Source organism: Neltuma alba, unplaced genomic scaffold, assembly GCF_004799145.2.
Source record: "Neltuma alba isolate B1F8T4 unplaced genomic scaffold, ASM479914v2 tig00011184_pilon, whole genome shotgun sequence".
In the NCBI taxonomy this organism is placed as follows: Eukaryota; Viridiplantae; Streptophyta; class Magnoliopsida; order Fabales; family Fabaceae; genus Neltuma; species Neltuma alba.
This window is the reverse complement of record NW_021635910.1, coordinates 515,698-535,677: the sequence shown is the minus strand read 5'-3', so window position 1 is coordinate 535,677 and position 19,980 is coordinate 515,698. Positions and strand designations below refer to the sequence as shown.

General features: G+C 35.3%; 2 protein-coding genes and 1 long non-coding RNA gene across 9 annotated transcripts; 1 reads left to right on the top strand and 2 right to left on the bottom strand.

Annotated features, from left to right (window-relative positions):
• Nucleotides 1–6,644, bottom strand: LOC114762074 (pentatricopeptide repeat-containing protein At3g25210, mitochondrial). 5 transcript variants are annotated; one of them, XM_028951534.1, is made up of 4 exons: nucleotides 6,565–6,644; nucleotides 2,195–3,863; nucleotides 1,787–1,914; nucleotides 1–521 (listed from the first exon to the last, which is right to left on the bottom strand). In XM_028951534.1, the coding sequence occupies exon 2, from the start codon at nucleotides 3,634–3,636 to the stop codon at nucleotides 2,458–2,460; it is 1,179 nt and encodes a 392-aa protein (XP_028807367.1). In that variant the 5' UTR covers nucleotides 3,637–3,863; nucleotides 6,565–6,644; the 3' UTR covers nucleotides 1–521; nucleotides 1,787–1,914; nucleotides 2,195–2,457. The 5 variants fall into 5 exon arrangements, with proteins under 5 accessions (XP_028807367.1, XP_028807363.1, XP_028807366.1 ...); XM_028951530.1 differs by lacking the exon at nucleotides 1,787–1,914 and adding an exon at nucleotides 1,129–1,230; XM_028951533.1 differs by lacking the exons at nucleotides 1,787–1,914; nucleotides 6,565–6,644 and adding exons at nucleotides 1,129–1,230; nucleotides 6,290–6,309.
• Nucleotides 6,616–19,431, top strand: LOC114762076 (mediator of RNA polymerase II transcription subunit 10b-like). 3 transcript variants are annotated; one of them, XM_028951536.1, is made up of 7 exons: nucleotides 6,616–6,695; nucleotides 11,069–11,167; nucleotides 15,286–15,543; nucleotides 15,649–15,729; nucleotides 15,830–15,932; nucleotides 16,041–16,130; nucleotides 19,035–19,431. In XM_028951536.1, exons 3-7 carry the CDS (start codon nucleotides 15,308–15,310, stop codon nucleotides 19,104–19,106), a joined length of 582 nt encoding a protein of 193 aa, XP_028807369.1. In that variant the 5' UTR covers nucleotides 6,616–6,695; nucleotides 11,069–11,167; nucleotides 15,286–15,307; the 3' UTR covers nucleotides 19,107–19,431. The 3 variants fall into 3 exon arrangements, with proteins under 3 accessions (XP_028807369.1, XP_028807370.1, XP_028807368.1); XM_028951537.1 differs by lacking the exons at nucleotides 6,616–6,695; nucleotides 11,069–11,167 and adding an exon at nucleotides 6,761–6,796 and having other exon boundaries at nucleotides 15,323–15,543; XM_028951535.1 differs by lacking the exon at nucleotides 6,616–6,695 and having other exon boundaries at nucleotides 11,053–11,167.
• Nucleotides 10,205–11,115, bottom strand: LOC114762077 (uncharacterized). Its single transcript, XR_003742217.1, has 2 exons — nucleotides 11,037–11,115; nucleotides 10,205–10,304 (listed from the first exon to the last, which is right to left on the bottom strand). It is a non-coding gene; the product is annotated as an uncharacterized LOC114762077 (long non-coding RNA).
• Nucleotides 19,432–19,980: the final 549 nt, after the last annotated feature.

Genomic DNA, 19,980 nt, shown 5'->3' with positions numbered 1-19,980 from the left:
AAGATGCAAATGCAGATGGAGCTTTTGTTGATAGTTGTCGGTGGGTATACAGCTGTTCAATTAGCAGAAAAGGAAGAACTTCAGTTTCTTGCAGTATGCAACATAAGACCTAGCTTTTCAGCCTGTTGACATTGCTTTCAAATGTTTCCACAAAAGGAAAATGATCCAATTGACTGTATTTGAAACATCATAGATAAGTCACTCAAAACAAAAACGATTTCACATGACAAAGAAGGTTAGCAACCTTATGCCTTGCCAAGATTGTCTCAAGGATGTGCTCTGTCATAATCTTCCCACCTCTGACGTAATTCTGCAGTTAAACTAAACATACTGAATCTTTACATGTTCAAGTTTATTCATTGAATAAATGAAGCCTGCCAAGTTGCAGTCTTAATGCTGTGATTGCCGTGTTGTCCCTCCTCTGCCCACAAGCAAATGAACGCGTGTGGAGCCATTTTTTTACTTTCTGGCTTCCAGCCAGCTCTAATACTCAGTGTGCTGCCTAGCATCTCTTCTCTCCCCTACAGGTAAGAATCCTCTTTGGGTCATTCATTATTTAGTTATGAAGCAAACAAGGAACTTTAGTATGTAAAACCTACATATCACATTCCAAGTATTTAGTGCATCGTTAGTACAGTGTATAGAGGGTTCATGACCAAAGAAGTACATGTAGCCCTATTTGTCCATGTAGATATTTATAACGCATATGCCATTTTCGCATTTTTCACGTCATCTTGCTATGATAACTACAGAAGTACTCAATTAAAGCTAATACTTGTGAAATAAAACATGCTGCATAAAATTTTCTTTTCAATAATCATGCATTGTCAAATTACAAGAGACATCCAACATGCACATTTGAACAAGCAAAGCATGACTGAAGCATGACAACAACGGTTAGTATGAAAAAATGCACGTACATATATGTGATAAACAGTCGTACTTTTATATTAGCATATGCATGGCAGAACATGAAATTAAGGTTGTCAAAGCCCAACTGTAAACTAACAAGTCTAAGTACGTTGAACACAAGAAACAAGTAGTCAGAGATTGCAGCTGTCAACATCAAGCAACGCTTGATTAAGAGCAGTGAAAGTTCAACCCACTTAAGCATGTTAGAAAACCAACCCGGTCCAAATGATCAGTTAATTCCTAGCAGATAAAGACAGCAAAACTCTCAACGGAAAAGATAATCTGCTCCATGAAGAACCTTCGCATTGTGATGCCACCCTTCAATGGATGTGGAATAAAATCAACCAAAGTAGTTGAAAATAAGAAAATCATACAAGAAAGCTTCAAAGCTCGTTTAAGAGCTTAAGGAAGTCCCATTTTGAAGCTGAAGTAAGGAGGACGTTACTCATGCTAGCAATTGGAATAAGTTGTTATGATTACTGAGAAGAAAAGGGAATAAATCAAAATTTGCATACACCAAATAAGACTCCAAAATATATGGGAAGCGTTACAGTTTTAGACCAAACCATTAATATGTAGAGCTTGATAGGGCAAACTCATTAAGGAAATAGTGAAAAAGACCCTAGTATACTGCTTGGAAAATGGAGAACTTATTGGTGTGGATGCAGAGCATAGTGGTGGTTGCTCGAACATAGAACAAACTAGAAAATCAAACAACAAAGCCCCATACTATGGGTAGAGCAGGTAGAGATCAAAATAATATTCAGATCAGGCAAGAAAAAGTACGACTTTAAAAGCAAAGAAAGAAAGATGCCGACAGCATCGATAGCTTATTAAACATATTTCACTTCAATACAATGGAATTAATGATGACCAATATTGACCTCCCATCAGAACAAGTCTGAAAGTTTGATTCACATCCACGAACATCCCATTGCCCTCCCTTTTAGAACCCAAATATATCTAGGTCGCATGATAATAACATAGTTATCAATGATGCATCTGCAGCAACCCATTAACCTGTTACTTCCTTGAAGCTTTTAGTGTTCGATGAAGAAATAAACTTCCCATGTTTAAAATTTGCAATATCCATCTTGGTTAAGAGCCATGGATGATAACACAAAAGGCATGTCATGAAGTAGTTTTACCAATTCCTTCTCAAGCAAGAGATAACACTAAATTAATGATTACTAATGCATTCAGAACAGGCCAGGAAGATTACCTAGAAAACTTAAATAGCACAAAACAAATGTTTATGGCATAGTAAAAGTCGAAGACTTACCTGAATAAGAGGAAACTCCAAAACCCACCAACACCTCCAATCACCCAAAACCATCTTCAGATATTGGAATAATTTCTCACAGAAAGCACAAAGCTTCAATCTGCCTATACCCATCACTCTTATCCAAGAATAATATCACTTCGTACAACACAACAAGGGCTTAGAAGAACTTATAGTTTTGCTTGTTAGAAAAACTGAATTCAGCATAAGAAAGTCTTCACACATCTGGACTTTACACCCGAGGTGAGGAGCAAGTCAAGAATCTATTCCCGAGAAAGGAAATGCAATCCATTCAGCAAAATCTTGTATGTCTTATCATTCATTGAGATGTCTCTATTCCTCCATTCATCAAGTAATTCAAAAGCCTCATTGCCTCTCCCTTCTCGACATAACCCTTCCAATACAGTCTTGTAAGTCAATTGATCAGGGGACCTAGAATTACCCAACATATCAAACACAATCTCAATAGCATCCTCAAACCTCCTCTCCAAAGCAAGACTACAAATGATTATCACATAAGTACTGGTGCTTGGCACCAAACACTTGCCCCTCATCTCCTTAAAAAACCCTAAGCCTTGATTCACCCTCCCTTTCTCACACAGACCTTTTGCAATATAACCATAAGTATAAGCATTAGGCTCACAGCCATATAAACCCATTTCATGGAAAACCCTGATGGCCTCATCAACTTCCAAACACTTTGCATATGCTTTTATAATCATATTCAACACAAAAGTGTCAGGAATAACCCCGGAAGCCTTCATCTGCTTGGTCATTGATCTAACAGCATGTAAATACACATAACACACATTCAATTTATTAAACCTCCTGAGAAGTGAATTGAACAACAAGGAGTAAGTTTCAAGTGTGGGCTTACAATCCTCAGACTTCAACATTTTCTTATACACATCAAAAGCACGGTTAAAAAGGAACTTCCGACCACAACAGAATCTAATAATAGAGTTGTATAGAGGAACACTAGCATCACAAGCACCAGCAATTACTTCCTCAACTAGGGTTTCTGTGTGTCGATACCGCCTACCTGAAATGAGTTGCTTAATCATTGTAAGATATGTGACATTGTTGTGCTTATACCCACGTTGCTGGGCAGTCCATCGGAAGATGTCCAGCGCAAGATCAGGGTCAGATTGAGCACGCAAGGCTTCATCAACATCAAATGGAGTGAACCCAGGTTTGAGCTTTTGTACCCAAGTCTCAAATTGCTTCTCCAATGGTGTTCTAGTACGAGAGCTAGGGTTTGTGAATTGGGGTTGAAGGTTTTGATCTTGGTGGGGTGAGGAGGACATTGAGCGAGCATAGAGGAACGAGAGAGCTAGAGAACAAGAGGGTTGAGTGTGTAGGGGACGAAGGGAAGAAGAAAACGAGAGAATGTAGATGCTTCTGGAAATGGAAAGAAAAAAACATTTCGAAGGTGCAGGCATAGTTTGTTCCAAAGAAGGAAGCAACAAGATTGGCCAAAGCTGGTAGTTTGCAATGCAGAAATCTACTTTGAACTAATGAAACCGATGGACTGGGAAATCTACAGGAAGGTAGTACTAGAAACTTAAATGCCCTTCCTCACCCCCCATCCAAAATTCTCTGAGAGCATCATTTCCTCTGTCCCTTGAAGCTTCTCCCTCTGTCTGTCATCTCCGATTGCATCATTTGTCTGTTATGGAAAAATGTAAATAATAAAAGTTAGTTAAGACTGTTATATTAAAAGCTGTAGGGTAGGTAAGAACAGAAGATTATAAATAGAAGCTCTAAGGACCTATTATAATCAGACTATTGTTGTCGGCGGTTAAGGTGAAGAGTATGCTCAGTTTTTCTCATATCTCTCCGATCCCCTCTCTGAATTCTTCTTTCCATGTTCTCTCTACCTTTCTCATTCTTTCTATTGCCTTTTTTGAAAATACCACAACATTGTCCCACGCAGAAAGAAGGAAACTCAAAACTCCATTGGCCAAGCAGGCGGTGATGGAGAATTTTATATGCTATTGTATCCAGATAAAACAGGACATTCTTATTCCTAATGAAGAAAAGAGCCAGCACAATAAGTTTCATCATGAAGTGATTCATGGAAGAATAGGGTGGATGCATGAAGTTCGTACCAAAGGTGATCTTCCATCATAGCCAGTTTTGTTGGGATCATTTAATCCAATGTTTCAAAAGATAGAAATCCCCTCATATGCAGCATAATTAATCTTCGTAGACATTTATCCTCAGTTCATGATAATATGAAAGTGAATAACAAAACGTACATGTGACCAAAGCCTTTTATGCTCATAACCAAAGCCATCAACTGGATTGATAACATCATAACAAGTAAATGAATATGACATCTTAATTAGCTAAAGCCAGAAGCTCATCACAGAGGTCTTGCTTTCGGCAAAGGTAATTCTTTGTGCTGCATAAGCCAATCAATATGGCAACCGATGCCTTTTTTTATAACAGCAATCACAGAGGAGCATCTAATACCATATCAGCCAACCACAAACTTAGAACAATGAGTTTTCCAGCACTTTGTCAGAAGGATGCGGAGGGGCATAAAGGAGAAGGCAGAGATTGAAGTGCCATTGACCTCCACATACATTCGGTGATAAATAACACATGCAATTCATGTCCTTCCATGATCTCATAATACATATGCGTTCAGGTTAAGAATCAAATTTGCGCATGGTCTTACCCACACAGCTGCCTTATTACAGAACCAGTATGAGAATAAAATTAAGAAAGAACGAATATACTTATTGCTTATCTGAATAAATTTAACAAATAGGGTGTGTTTGGTTTAACCAAGGGGAGGGGAGGGAAGAGATTTTAATGGAGGTGAGAGAAAGGGAGAGAAGGGGACAGGAGGGGTTTTAATGAATGAGAAGGAAGAGGGGTTTTTTACCTTGTTTGGTTCAAGAAGGGAGGAGAGGGGAGAGGTTTTGATATGGACAACTTTGCCCTTATTTTATTTTTATACAACAAAATGTTTTAATATGCTTATTAATTTTATTAATTGGTCAAAATTTCAAAAACTTGCTACCATACTCATATATCATAAATTATTTTTATATGCATTTTAAATGATGATTTTATTAATAATATAATATCTCGTTACTTTTAATATGTTTTTAAAAATCTTTTACCTCTCTAAAATATGACAAAATTAGAAAATTAAGTTGGATGAAAAGAGACAAGACCCCAACCGCAACACAAGATCATCCATACATTAGGAAATAATAGTTAAGCCTCCATTTTAGACAATAATGATCAAAACAACGTGGGAAATGGAGTGCCACAAGATTACGAACTCGAAGAAAATTCTCTATTGGTAAGTTGTACATTAAAAATACAAAAATTGTGGGTCACTGAAAGTATAAGTTTTGCAAGAAGTTACATAATCAATGGGCAAACAACCCCCTTCAGAAACCTTAATTGCAAGGAGAATGCTATGATATGAACTTCAGAGCCATAGGCCAATCCCTTCTAAGTTAATACTTTAAACAACAAGAATATGATGAGGGTTATAAACTGTGTACATAAGGTTGCATATCAAACTTCCCCAAGGTTGAGAGACAAAAGTCACAAGCAATCAGTTTAATGAAAATGAAGATCACCATAGGACTGGTAATACAAATCAATCAATCTATGTCCCATGTGATCATGAAGTCAAACATGCAGCACCTAAGGCAATTAGATTGGGACCTCAATATTGCTAATAATACAACAGCATCCTTGATTTGAACCTTCAAACATACCATACAGCTTCACAGTACGGTCTCAAAAATGATTGAGCATAAATATCAAATTAGACAAGGAACAAAGTAGACCAAATAGAAAGCCACAAGATTCCAACGCAAAAGCAATCACTTTGGATGGTCCCCCTCGAACAGGGAAGTTGTATTTACCAAAGGCCGTATCTACATAGGCAGAATCAACATTCATCATATATACTATATTGCATTCCTCATAGCCGCAGATCTCCGGGTTGGCTCATTATGGAATGAATACTACTATATGGAACTCAATCAAGGTTGTCTTAAACAAAAAGACATCTCAATTTTCAACTTAGTCTTCTTTAAAGTGCATATCGATATTCCCAACCTATGTATTGCATTTATAAGCTTCAGCTTTTTGGTTTCGTTTAGTCAGACTTCAGCTTCTAATGTATGTAATTACTTCGACGTCTCTTGGTTTATCCTATACTGCAAGTGAGAAAATTTTAAGTTCGACTAACTGCGAGAGAAACTAGAAACAAAGAAGAAACGGGAAATCTGAAGCAAAGAAGAAAAGGAATAAAACCAGATAGTTGAGACATGCATGAGCAAGAACAAGGATGAAGAACATAAGAATCGATATGATCTAGGAGAGATATTCACCTGACGACAATGAAGGTGGAAAGAGGAAGAGAGGCGACGGCGGCCGCAGGACCAGGTGGCGTCGACGACAAGCGGCGGAGTAGAGGCGACGGAGCTCACCTGGGTCGAGGTTTCGAGGACGACTAGACCAGGTGCGTACGCGACGATCGAATACGACGGTTCAGGCGACAGCGGTGGAGCATTGGCGGCAGCGATGACTGGAGAAAGCTAAACGCGTGAAGGAGCGGCCCAGGGTGTTTTTGGGCGGCCCCGGGGAGTGGGGTAAAATTGGAATCTTAATTTTTTTGGTGAGGATGCGCAATTTGTCTAGATCCCCGAACAAACATATTTGACTCAGCACGAGTCTTGGGGTATTTTCAGATTAGCAGTGACAGAAGTTATTTTTTTCAATCCGATTTTTACAAAACTTAGATTAGATAAAAATCAAATAATATAATGTGATTTATATTTTGATTAACTTTTATAAAAAAATCAGTTTGAAAAACTGAAACTTATTTAGATAATTAACAGAAAAATAAGTTTGAATGTAAAATGAGTAAAAAAGACATGAACATTATTAAATAATAATGTAATAATTTTAAAAAAAATTAAAATTATAAGGGTAAAGGTGCATTTTTAGTCCTAATCTTATTTCTAAGTGCACCCAATATTTTTATATTTTTAGTCGTGTAATTTTACTGATGATCTTCTTTTTTTTTGTATATAATTTTACCTATGAAAATTTTTTAATGTAATTTTGCCAGTGATTTTTTTTCTAGCATCTAATTTGGTGATCTATTCTTATGACCTTATTTTAAAAGTTATTTATTCTGATAGTCTTATTTTCTCTCTCTGCGGTGGGTGATGTGAAATGGTAAAACTAATGGATTTTAGATTTTGAGATACTGTGATTTTTGCATCACAAGTATATTTGATGTATCGTGAATCCAAATATTGATTTAAGTCTCATCGTGCTTTTTTCTCCTTGGACGTGCAGTGCCACCTTCAGAACACTCTACCAAACACAAGCTAAATAACTTTTAAAATAAGACCATAAGAATAAATCACCAAATCGGATGCTAAAAAAAAAACAATCACAAGCAAAATTTCATTAAAAAAATTTCATAGGTAAAATTATATACAAAAAAAAATGATCATGAGTAAAATTACAACACTAAAAATATAAAAATATTGGTGCACCTAAAAATAAGATTAGGACTAAAAATACACCTTTACCATTATAATTTTAATATTTTTTTTAAAATTATCACATTATTATTTAATAATATTCATGTCTCTTTTACTTATTTTATATTTAAACTTATTTTTCTATTAATTATCCAAACAAGTCTCAATTTTTCAAACTGATTTTTTTATAAAAGTCAATCTAAATATAAATCACATTATACTATCTGACTTTTATCTAAGAAATAGATTGTGAACTTGCAACTCAATCAGAGTCTGATAATAATAATCATGAACGACATGGTGACAATGATGAGGCTGTTCAAGGACAGCTGATTAGAGATACTATAGCAAATGAGATGTGGATTGATTATCAAAATAGGCTGATGAGACGTGATGGCTATGTACCCTAATTAATTTAAAGTTTGTGCTTTGACAAACTTGCTATTTTTAGTTTATTTAAAGTTTTATATTTAATGTTTTTTAAGCATGCTTTAACGAACTTGCTGCTTGTATTGTAGTAGTTTTAAAGTTACACATTTATTAATATATATATATCGTATTTAGAGTTTTAGACTTGTTGCTTTTAAGTTTTATGAATTGTAATAACTTATATTTCTCGTATTGTTTTGTTGCTTTTGTAATAGAATGCCAAAAAAATCAAACAACAATAAGCAATGTTTGAATTGGACAAGAGCTATGGATGACTACCTTGTTGATGCTTTCATGGAATAGTATAATTGTGGCAACAAAGTAAATGACACTTTCACAACCACTGTGTATGAGAATATTGTGAAAGAGATGAGTGTTTTGCTTAATATTGAATTAGACAAAGAGAAGATTAAGAATAGGTGGAAAACATTAAAAAAAAAAAACTTCTCTAAAATTTATGATATTTTTAAAAATAGATTAAGTGGGTTCGCTTAGAACTCATCAATCCAATTATGGGAGGCAGAAGATTAAGTTTGAGATCAACTTATTAAGGTTAGTTTACTTTAACATTTGTTGTGGAGCACTCTAATTAACATCTAAGTCTATAATTTATTCATTAATATTAACTACTGGTTGAATTTTATCCTTTGTAGTCAAAGCCTAAAACTGCAAATTGGAGATATATTCCTTTTCCCAACTATGATAAGATGGTGACTTTGTATGGAAATGACAAAGCATCAGGGGAGGGAACTCATATTACAGGTGAAATGCGAAAGAGACTTCACTCAATCAATGAGGATGATTTTATTGATACATTCAGCAACACTGATAATATTGCTTCCCAACATAATGTCAACATAGAGCATTTTGAAGCACTTGATAATAGTATCAATCAAGATACCTCAATTGGAGTTACAAGTGGTTCATCTAAAAAGAAGCAAAAAGGAAATTCAAATAGAGAAAAAGACTCCGAGTTAGATAGGATAAAAGATGTTATGTCTAAAGTTGCACAAGCTATGAAAGATGGAAATCAAATAATGAGAGATACTGTTAGAAAGCTTTCACAATTTTCAAGCGAACAAGTATGAAATATGATTAAAGAATGTGGCGTCGCAACAATCTATATTGCTAAGATCTATAAAGCTCTCATGACTAATGATGGGCTACTAAAGACATTTGCTGAATGCCCTTTTGTTGGACGGAAGGATTTGGTTATGGAAATTATGAATGACTTAGAAAATTGACTTATGAAATATTTAATTTGGTAATTATTTAGGGACTTTTAATGTTTAGTAATTTTGGTGTCATGAATGACTTAGAAAATATTTAGTCTGCTAAACACTTTGATGATTTTTTATGCTTTTTGATGTTAATAATGCAACTTATTTTTCGGTTTAGTGGAACACATGATATTCATATATGTTTTATTTCTAAATAAATTGATACTTTTTAAAGAATTCATATTTATACCACAAAAATTATGTAATAATATTTGATAATAATGATATAATATTTTTGTCATGATTATTTTTCTTGATATAATATGAAAGTATATATTCTTTATAATATGTATATTTGATAATGATAAAAAAATATTTTGTATGATATGCATATATTTTATGGATATGTAAATATTTTATATATGTGGGGTAGCTTGTTTTTTAATATTCATAAAGTAGAAAATAATAATTTTGATATAAATATTATAATAAAATAATAAAGAAATCTAACTAAAAAAATAAGGACATATTTGTTAACTTAGTTCTCCTCCCTTTCCCTCCTGAACCAAACATGAAACATTCCCTCTCCTCCTTTCCCTCAAACCAAACAGTACTCATAACAGTACTCATAACTTCTCCTCACCTCTACTCCCCTCCTTTTAATTAACCATCCATCCCCTCTCTTCCATTGAACCAAACAAAACCTAAGACCCATGCTGAGTCAAACATGTTTGTTGGGGTATCTAAACAAATTAGGCAACCTTACCAAAAAATAGGAAGATCCCAATTTTACCCCACTCCTCCGGGCCGCCCCAAAAACACCCTGGGCCGCTCCTTCACGCGTTTAGCTTTCTCCAGTCATCGCTGCCGCCATTGCTCCTCCGCTGCCACCTGAGCCGTCGTATTCGATAGTCGCGTACGCACCTGTAGGGATGTTCATCAAGCCCGCTAGCCCGGTATGCCCGCCCGAGCCCGCAAGAAAATGGCCCTGCCCAGCCCGGAAAAAAAATAGCCCAAAGAAAAATGGGCATTTTTGGGCTGGGCATATTATGGGCAGGGCAGGGCTGCGGGCATGGTATGCTGCCCTGCCCATTTGGCCCTGCCCGTGATATATATATTTATAATTCTTTTTTTTGCCAAAAATACTTATAATAGTATATAATATATAATAATATATATTATTCTCCCCTCTTTTATTTGCCATAAATACATTTAGTGGTATGCGTAATTCTTCATTCTTAGTATCTTTTTAATTTTTTTTAATTTGGTTTAGTATCTTTTAGTTTGTTTTTATTGTTGGTTGTCTTACAAAGATGCAAAAGCAAGCTCACTTTAGTGTTATATTAAAAGATATATCAATTTAAGACAAAGCAAAGTTATTGATTTGTTGAATTTATTGTTTATTCAAGTATTTATTTCTTTATAATTGTTATAAGATACCTTTACTTTAACTAAAAAAACTTTCACCAAGGTATCACTATTTGGGCTTGGAAGCCCGCCCTACCCAGCCCGTTATTGCCCAGCCCAAAAATAGTTAGGGCTTCTATGGACAGGGCAGGACAGCGGGCCGCAAAATGCAGCCCGCTCATTTTTCGGGCTGGGCATCGGGCAGGGGGCATGCCCTGCCCAGCCCTGCCCATGAACACCCCTACGCACCTGGTCTAATCGTCCTCGAAACCTCAACCTAGGTGAGCTCCGTCGCCTCTCCTCCTCCGCTTGTCGTCGACGCCACCTGGTCCTGCGGCCGCCGTCGCCTCTCTTCCTCTATCCATCTTCATTGTCGTCAGGTGAGTATCTCTCCTAGATCATATCGATTCTTATGTTCTTCATCCTTGTTCTTGCTCATGCATGTCTCAACTATCTGGTTTTATTCCTTTTCTTCTTTGCTTCAGATTTCCCGTTTCTTCTTTGTTTCTAGTTTCTCTCGCAGTTAGTCGAACTTAAAATTTTCTGACTTGCAATATAGGATAAACCAAGAGGCGTCGAAGTAATTACATACATTAGAAGCTGAAGTCTGAATAAACGAAACCAAAAAGCTGAAGCTTATAAATGCAATACATAGGTTGGGAATATCGATATGCACTTTAAAGAAGACTAAGTTGAAAATTGAGATGTCTTTTTGTTTAAGACAACCTTGATTGAGTTCCATATAGCAGTATTCATTCCATAATGAGCCAACCCGGAGATCTGCGGCTATGAGGAATGCAATATAGTATATATGATGAATGTTGATTCTGCCTATGTAGATACGGCCTTTGGTAAATACAACTTCCCTGTTCGAGGGGGACCATCCAAAGTGATTGCTTTTGCGTTGGAATCTTGTGGCTTTCTATTTGGTCTACTTTGTTCCTTGTCTAATTTGATATTTATGCTCAATCATTTTTGAGACCGTACTGTGAAGCTGTATGGCATGTTTGAGGGTTCAAGTCAAGGATGCTGTTGTATTATTAGCAATATTGAGGTCCCAATCTAATTGCCTTAGGTGCTGCATGTTGGACTTCATGATCACAGGGGACATAGATTGATTGATTTGTATTACCAGTCCTATGGTGAACTTCATTTTTATTAAACTGATTGCTTGTGACTTTTGTCTCTCAACCTTGGGGAAGTTTGATATGCAAACTTATGTACACAGTTTATAACCCTCATCATATTCTTGTTGTTTAAAGTATTAACTTAGAAGGGATTGGCCTATGGCTCTGAAGTTCATATCATAGCATTCTCCTTGCAATTAAGGTTTCTGAAGGGGGTTGTTTGCCCATTGATTATGTAACTTCTTGCAAAACTTATACTTTCAGTGACCCACAATTTTTGTATTTTTAATGTACAACTTACCAATAGAGAATTTTCTTCGAGTTCGTAATCTTGTGGCACTCCATTTCCCACGTTGTTTTGATCATTATTGTCTAAAATGGAGGCTTAACTATTATTTCCTAATGTATGGATGATCTTGTGTTGCGGTTGGGGTCTTGTCTCTTTTCATCCAACTTAATTTTCTAATTTTGTCATATTTTAGAGAGGTAAAAGATTTTTAAAAACATATTAAAAGTAACGAGATATTATATTATTAATAAAATCATCATTTAAAATGCATATAAAAATAATTTATGATATATGAGTATGGTAGCAAGTTTTTGAAATTTTGACCAATTAATAAAATTAATAAGCATATTAAAACATTTTGTTGTATAAAAATAAAATAAGGGCAAAGTTGTCCATATCAAAACCTCTCCCCTCTCCTCCCTTCTTGAACCAAACAAGGTAAAAAACCCCTCTTCCTTCTCATTCATTAAAACCCCTCCTGTCCCCTTCTCTCCCTTTCTCTCACCTCCATTAAAATCTCTTCCCTCCCCTCCCCTTGGTTAAACCAAACACACCCTATTTGTTAAATTTATTCAGATAAGCAATAAGTATATTCGTTCTTTCTTAATTTTATTCTCATACTGGTTCTGTAATAAGGCAGCTGTGTGGGTAAGACCATGCGCAAATTTGATTCTTAACCTGAACGCATATGTATTATGAGATCATGGAAGGACATGAATTGCATGTGTTATTTATCACCGAATGTATGTGGAGGTCAATGGCACTTCAATCTCTGCCTTCTCCTTTATGCCCCTCCGCATCCTTCTGACAAAGTGCTGGAAAACTCATTGTTCTAAGTTTGTGGTTGGCTGATATGGTATTAGATGCTCCTCTGTGATTGCTGTTATAAAAAAAGCATCGGTTGCCATATTGATTGGCTTATGCAGCACAAAGAATTACCTTTGCCGAAAGCAAGACCTCTGTGATGAGCTTCTGGCTTTAGCTAATTAAGATGTCATATTCATTTACTTGTTATGAAGGGTATACTTGGAAACATACTTGGAAGTGTTGGGTGCATCTTAACCCTAAAATTAATGATAACCCCATGTCCCCAGCCTAAGAAAACACAACACAATCACAACACAATCGAGCAAGTGGGGATCCGTTTTTCTTCGTCAGTGAACCAGCATTCCACACTTGCTCTAGCTCCCTGATGAATACCGGCCACTGTTGCCAGCCCTGTGTTATTGTTCTCGACCAAAAATTGAAGGTTCAAACTCTGGGGCTTTGTCTGCTCCTAAAATCCAGTGAGATTGATTTGCTCAATCTGGCTTTGAATGTAGATTTGAACTTGTTCCTCACGTCATCTGTTCCCTGCGTGGTTGTCAACCCTGTGTCTGATGCCGTCGCATCTTTTCTTATGTTTTTTTTAAATTTTTTCATTTTAATTTGTCTGAGTTTGGTCGTGTGATCTTTTGAATATTGATGCTTTTGAATAAGGACTGGGCTTACTTTTTTCCCTAACTTTGATTTTGAGCTTTTGCTTCCTTGGTATGTAATCGGCTATTATCGTTCTTTCCTCTTCATTTTGATTATTGCTGACTTCTGTGCTTTGTACTGTTTTGTTGTGCAATGTTGGATTTGTTGTGTATTTGCATTCTGTTTATTAATCTCTTTATATGATCATCAGTTTATAAATTCTCAAGGCATTCGTGATGCATGATCTGGTAAATGACTTGGCCTAAGCTGTATCTAACAATTTAGAAGGTTTTGAGTTTAAATTGTCATTCTTAAGTGGCTTGGAGGAGTTGCCTGAATCAATTGGCTTACTAAGGCATCTTTGTCAAAGTATCTAGAACAAAACTTAAGGGGTTATTATATCAATTATGTATACTTCAAAGATTTCAGTTGGTATGGTTCTGCTATGATTTCCACAAATGTAGAACTATTTACCTGACATTGGTTTGGTGAACTGTTTTTGAGGAATTTGAATGGATATGACATTTAATTGGTCTACTGTGTTAATCTAAAAGGCCTTGCCAAGTTTTGCCTATTTACTTGGTGTGAAGCTTTGGTTAACTGTCCTTAAACAATTTGAATGAAAATGTCCTTTAGCTGGTCTATTGTGTTAATGTTATTATCATCTTGCCAAGTTTCATCTGCTTGCTTAGTGTGAGGGTATTGTGTAAATGTCTGAAGTTTCTTACTTGTGAATGGGGTTGTATGATCTTTTGTGCATTGCAAATTATCAAATACTCTGAAACATATATTTAATCCTTTGAGGCCTACACAACCTGTGTAAGTTTAAGCTTGATGGAGAGTTGAAGACTTTGTTGGATAACTAGTACAAGTAAAGAGAGCACTAAAATGATGTTTGGGAAAAAACACAAAAGAAGGGAAAAAAGCCTCCTATCCTTATCCAGAGATGGGAGCTTCTCGTTATTAAACAGTTCTAAATGTTAATTATCATTCGTCATTTTTCATTTGATGTAGGGCAATATTTGTAATAGAGGAAGGAGAGAGTGAGAAGGAGGAGGAGGGAGATGTAGAACAAATGAGGGGGGGGGGGGAGGGAAGAAGGAATAAGAAGAGGAAAGTTGTAGAGCATTCAAAAATACATTATTGCCAAATCAAAGATTCTCTTTATTGGGCCCCTGCTTCTAAGGGCTTTATATAAAGCCCAAGAGATGACACCTAATAAATTTTAAAAATATAATACTAAATCGCAATCCTATCAATGGAATAACTATTAAAGCCTAAAAAAATGATAATTCATTTGATGAGTAATGCTATTTAAGATTTAAAAAAACAAGAAGTAAATAACATCAACTCTTATGTAACAAGTAATTAATATCAACTCTTGATTATTCTTCTCTTTCTCCACACACATTATCTTTAGCATTTCTCTTGCTCTTGTTGATTTATCATTTGTATGCATTTTTTTTTTTTATTTTAAGGGTAAAATAAGAAGTAGATGCCACTTTGTGTCTCAAGATTGCAAAGCTTTATGTTTTTATTATTTCTGTATATTAATTAAAAATTTCAATACAGTTTGTTGCCATGATTGTTTATTTTTGAAAACTAATTTTCAATGCTTTTTCAGAGATTTTATAGAAAATACACGAATGGAGTCATCCCAGAGTACTGTAACTACAGGAGTGAATGGTGGAAGTGGTGGCAATGGGATGTTGATCCCTCAAACAAATGATACATCGTCTCCTGCATCAGCTGCTGATAATTCTATGCAGAAGCTAAACCAGGTTATCAACTCCATTCAAAAGACCTTGGGCCTCATTCATCAGCTTTACCTAACTGTCTCTACCTATAATCCTGCCTTTCAAATGGCTCTCCTCCAACGCATGTACTGATCTACGAATTTTTTCCTTCTAATGCCATTTATCTTACTTTACTTATTTGAATACGGTTGAAAGAAGTTGTATTGATCATATTTTACTTCAATTTCAAGCAATGGTCTTGTTCTGGAACTTGACAATATGATCAAATTGGCCGAAAAGTGCAATATTCAGGTTCCTATGGAGGTTGTCAAGTGAGTTCTTTGCCTTTTAGTGTTCTCTCTTAGTTTATTTACATACTACTCTGAGGTTTCTATGATTCAACCTTGTTTATTACTTTGCTGCTGGATATAGTTTAATTGATGATGGCAAGAATCCGGATGAATTTACAAAGGATGTAATAATGAACTGCGTTGGGAAAAATCAAATCACCAAAGGAAAATCAGATGCTTTGAAGGTTGAATCTAATTCCTAATATCTATGGATTTAGATATCTTTCATTTTATATTTCATGCCCTCATATATAAGTTTATTTAGTCCAACTTAGATTTTGTGTTGGGAGCAGGGTTTACGCAAGCATCTTCTGGAAGAATTAGAGCAAAATTTCCCTGATGAGGTTGAAGCTTATAGGGAGAGTCGTGCAACTACTGCTGCTGTAAGTATAATTTTTTTCTGGCCATTTGTATTTCAATTGTAGAACAGAACATAACTGATATGGGTTCCTCTAGGAACTCAAGAAATACCAAGTAAAAAGACTTGAAAACGATAAAAATCTGATCAGCTGACACCCTAAAGGAACTTTTCTCTAGATTCTCAGCTATAAAAGGCATCACAAGAGTTGATCAAACCCTTGCTAAAAGAAAACTTCTTATTCATAACTTTGTAACATGATAATAATTGAATATGACTTGATCGTTATATAGGCAAAATTCCTAACCTTAATGGGACTAAAGATTAAAATTAATCTAAAAATATTCCAAGGATAATAACTTTGAGTTTATTCCCTAAACTTGGTCACTTGTCATACCATTACAAATGGTTAGTCCATTAATATGAGGAAATAGGAAAAAGGAGGGCGGGGTGGCTGAGACGTATCTTATTATTAATTCAACTTAGTGAATTTTTACTGTGAAACTAACTTTAAGTGTCTGAATTTCGGGGGAAAAACTGATGTCTTGGGACTAATTTGATCTGTCAAACTGAGCTGGTCCCTCCCTATCCTTTGACCTCACTATCAGCCAAATTAAACGATTCATGTAATAAAAATAAAACTTGAAATTCACAGGGTAATATTAGAGACTAAGAGCATACTTTGGTAAGCCTAAGAAAATATGCTCGTGCTGTGCTTTGTCCATAATAGGGAAAAGACTCCGTCTGTATAATATGTCAAACAAACCATGAGGCAATAAAGAATATACAGCTTAGCCTATATTTACAATTACTTCTACTACCTCAATTAAAACAGATTATCTACACCTCACCTGCAAGCATCACAAGTTGTTTCTCACCTAACCTCCTCTTGAAGCCACAATTTGTGTGGTTTACTCTCTGTCCAGCCGTTCAAGTATAGTGCAACACTAAAACAACTTATTTCTCACAGACAGAACTATCCAAAGCCTCCCACACTCTTCACTTTTTCCCACATCACTGACTTGACACTGGAGACAAATAACCCGTAATTTTGGGAAACGCTTAAAGAAATCTAAAACAATGTAGGAAGAAATCACTGGATTTCAGCCTCGGTCCTTGACTCAAAACAAAGTGAAGAAGCTCTTATCTGTATTAAGTGTTAATAGATGTGAACCTAGGGCAACATCAGTCCCTCTTGCTCTTTCTTTTCTCATGGTTTTGTGGTCTTGAGCTCTTCATGCTCTCTTCTTTTGACTCTCAGATCTTTTTCTCCAGAACCACACCGTTCAAATGAGCAAGTAATCTGTAAATACTGATTTCGTAAGCAAAACATAGCTTTTAACTAGTGAAACCTTCACCAGCAAGCTGCAAAACCAACAGCAACAAGGGCGCCCAACATAGAAAAATAAAACAGATGGCTGAAAAGAAATAGAGTGATTTAGAGTTTATGGACATCTGTTTGCAGGAGGGTTACCTGATTATATGAATGGTTGAAATCCATTTAAATGCACCGCATGCTGCTCACAGCTTAGGTGCAGAGTCTGAATCCGTTCTCCAGCTGAAACATGTTAATCAAATTTGTATCAAGCATCTGGTAAATATATGTAATACAAAGATCTCTCTCTAAAGGATTTGGTAACGTTATTTACCAATTGATCATTTGAGTTGACAAAACTCGTAATAGCTCAACTGGGCAAAATTTTCATTTTTCTTTATGAAATGACAATCAATCACAATACCTTGGTCCTTCTATGGAAAGTAAAGTTGGAGGCCATAATTAGTGTAGCTTTCATTATCAAAAATGAGCTTCATCGAGCTTGGGAATTTGTAACAAGTTTATTCAGCTCTGGACCAGCAGAGTTCCCCCCCCCCCCCCCCAAAAAAAAAAACAAAAAGTAAATATAAAGAAGGGCTGAAACGGATGATTATGTAATTGTTGGTTCCAAAGTGATGAACTCTGAGACTCCCAATCCCCTTTTGTCATGAATTTAGGGCTGTCTCAATTTTTCTGGCTGCAAGCTTTAATCGGGTGATGTTCAGTTGTATGTTTACTGGGGGCATTCAAATAATATTTTCACAGTACTTCATATCCTTGTTTGTAGACGGCTTTTCATTTCTATTCCAAGGGCAGTATCTTGAATCTGCATCCCTTGGGCATAATACCATGTATTTACTATTTCGTTGATTTGCTCCACGAAATGTGCTCTGTTTCTGTCTGGTTCCAATATAAATTTTTCCTAAATAGCTCTTGGAGATATTTACTTCTTTCAATTTAGTTTCTCCTACTATTTCCTAGTGTAATCGCGTAGTTAAATTGTTGAGTAACATGCTAGTTTCGTATCTTTTTATTGATTGTTGTACCTCATCATGTAACAAATCGTAATTAACATTGATTTCATCTTATTTTTCTGGCTTAAATTCACTTCTAGCCCCTCTAGTTTCCTAGATAATACGACCTGTTGTCCCAGGTAACAAACTGATTCTGTTATATCTTTTGAATTGAATCCCCCCCCCCTCTTCTTATATCTATCCAAAACTTACCGTGGAACACAGTTTATTAACTTGAATGTTGCTAGTGTGTTAACTCGCACTTAGATCTACTATTCAAGTGACCAGATTTTTTAGTTTGATTATATATACATGTGAACATGCATGAAATCTATATTTAAGAGGAATCAAGAGTTATTTGAGCCCATTTTTGTATATCACAGCATATACAATACGTGAGATGATTAATTCGGTTGGCAAATTGGATGCTTAGTTAGGGCCAAAGGGTTTTTTCCCCCCTTTTTTTTTCTTTTTTGGTGGTCAATAAAGTCTGAGAATTTAAATACAAAACTATGCCTCACGGTAAAACAAAAGGAAATATATCACTAAAGTTTTGAAGTTATGTATTGGCATCAATCTGATGTTTGTTGCTCTTATGCAGGAGATGAAACGTCTTGCACAGGCACAAAGTGCATTGCCTAACGGGGATGTGAGAGTTAAAACGGAGCATTAAAGTGATCTCAGCATTGTTATATCATTAGGTAATCCTTTGGTTATGTGTGTAGATGGTCCAGCCTTAGCCTATAAAGTAGTCCTTATAGTGAAGTTTTACCCGATCTCGTTGTTGAATCACAAGTTCTATTTTGTCAATTTGATGTCCCAAATAATCTCCTGTGGTTTTTATCTGCCGGTTCGTATTACTGGGATTATCCGTCTTTGTATTAGTTAAGATGGCAGCTTCAGATGATGTTTCCAAAGGCTAGAAATTACTATCTCCGTTGTTAATAAATGAACCAGTTGATAGTTGAATTTGATCTTAAATATAAAATTTTAATTCATTTTGTCTTTAAATTTATAATTGTCTTTCCAAAATATTTCTATTATCGTAAGAAGTTTTCACCAATGATATGCATATTATTAAAGATAGTAATTTATAAAAATTAACGTGTTTGTTATAAATAACTTATTAAACTAATTCTTTTAACATCTTTAAATTAGCTATTTGGGTATGTCATCTATAAAAATCAACATACGTTCAAATGTTATTTTTGTGAAATTTTTCCTTTTATTTTGGTATGAGAATTAGATTGAAATTCTGCAAATTAAAGGAAAATTTTATTTTAGTCACATATGATTAGATAAGAATTTTAAAGTTTGTTGAAATGATTATATTATTCTTACGTCATTTATGTCTATTTTGTGAAAGTATTTTGAAAATAAGTTGTCAATTACATTACTAAAATTATTAATACTATTTCATGACCTGTCAATTACGTTACAGAAGAAAAATTTTCCAATTTGTTATCCAATCTCTAATCTCTTAAAAGCTTCGTGATATGCAAGTGAATGCCAAATAATCATTTATACATTTAATTAGTGAGTGTATT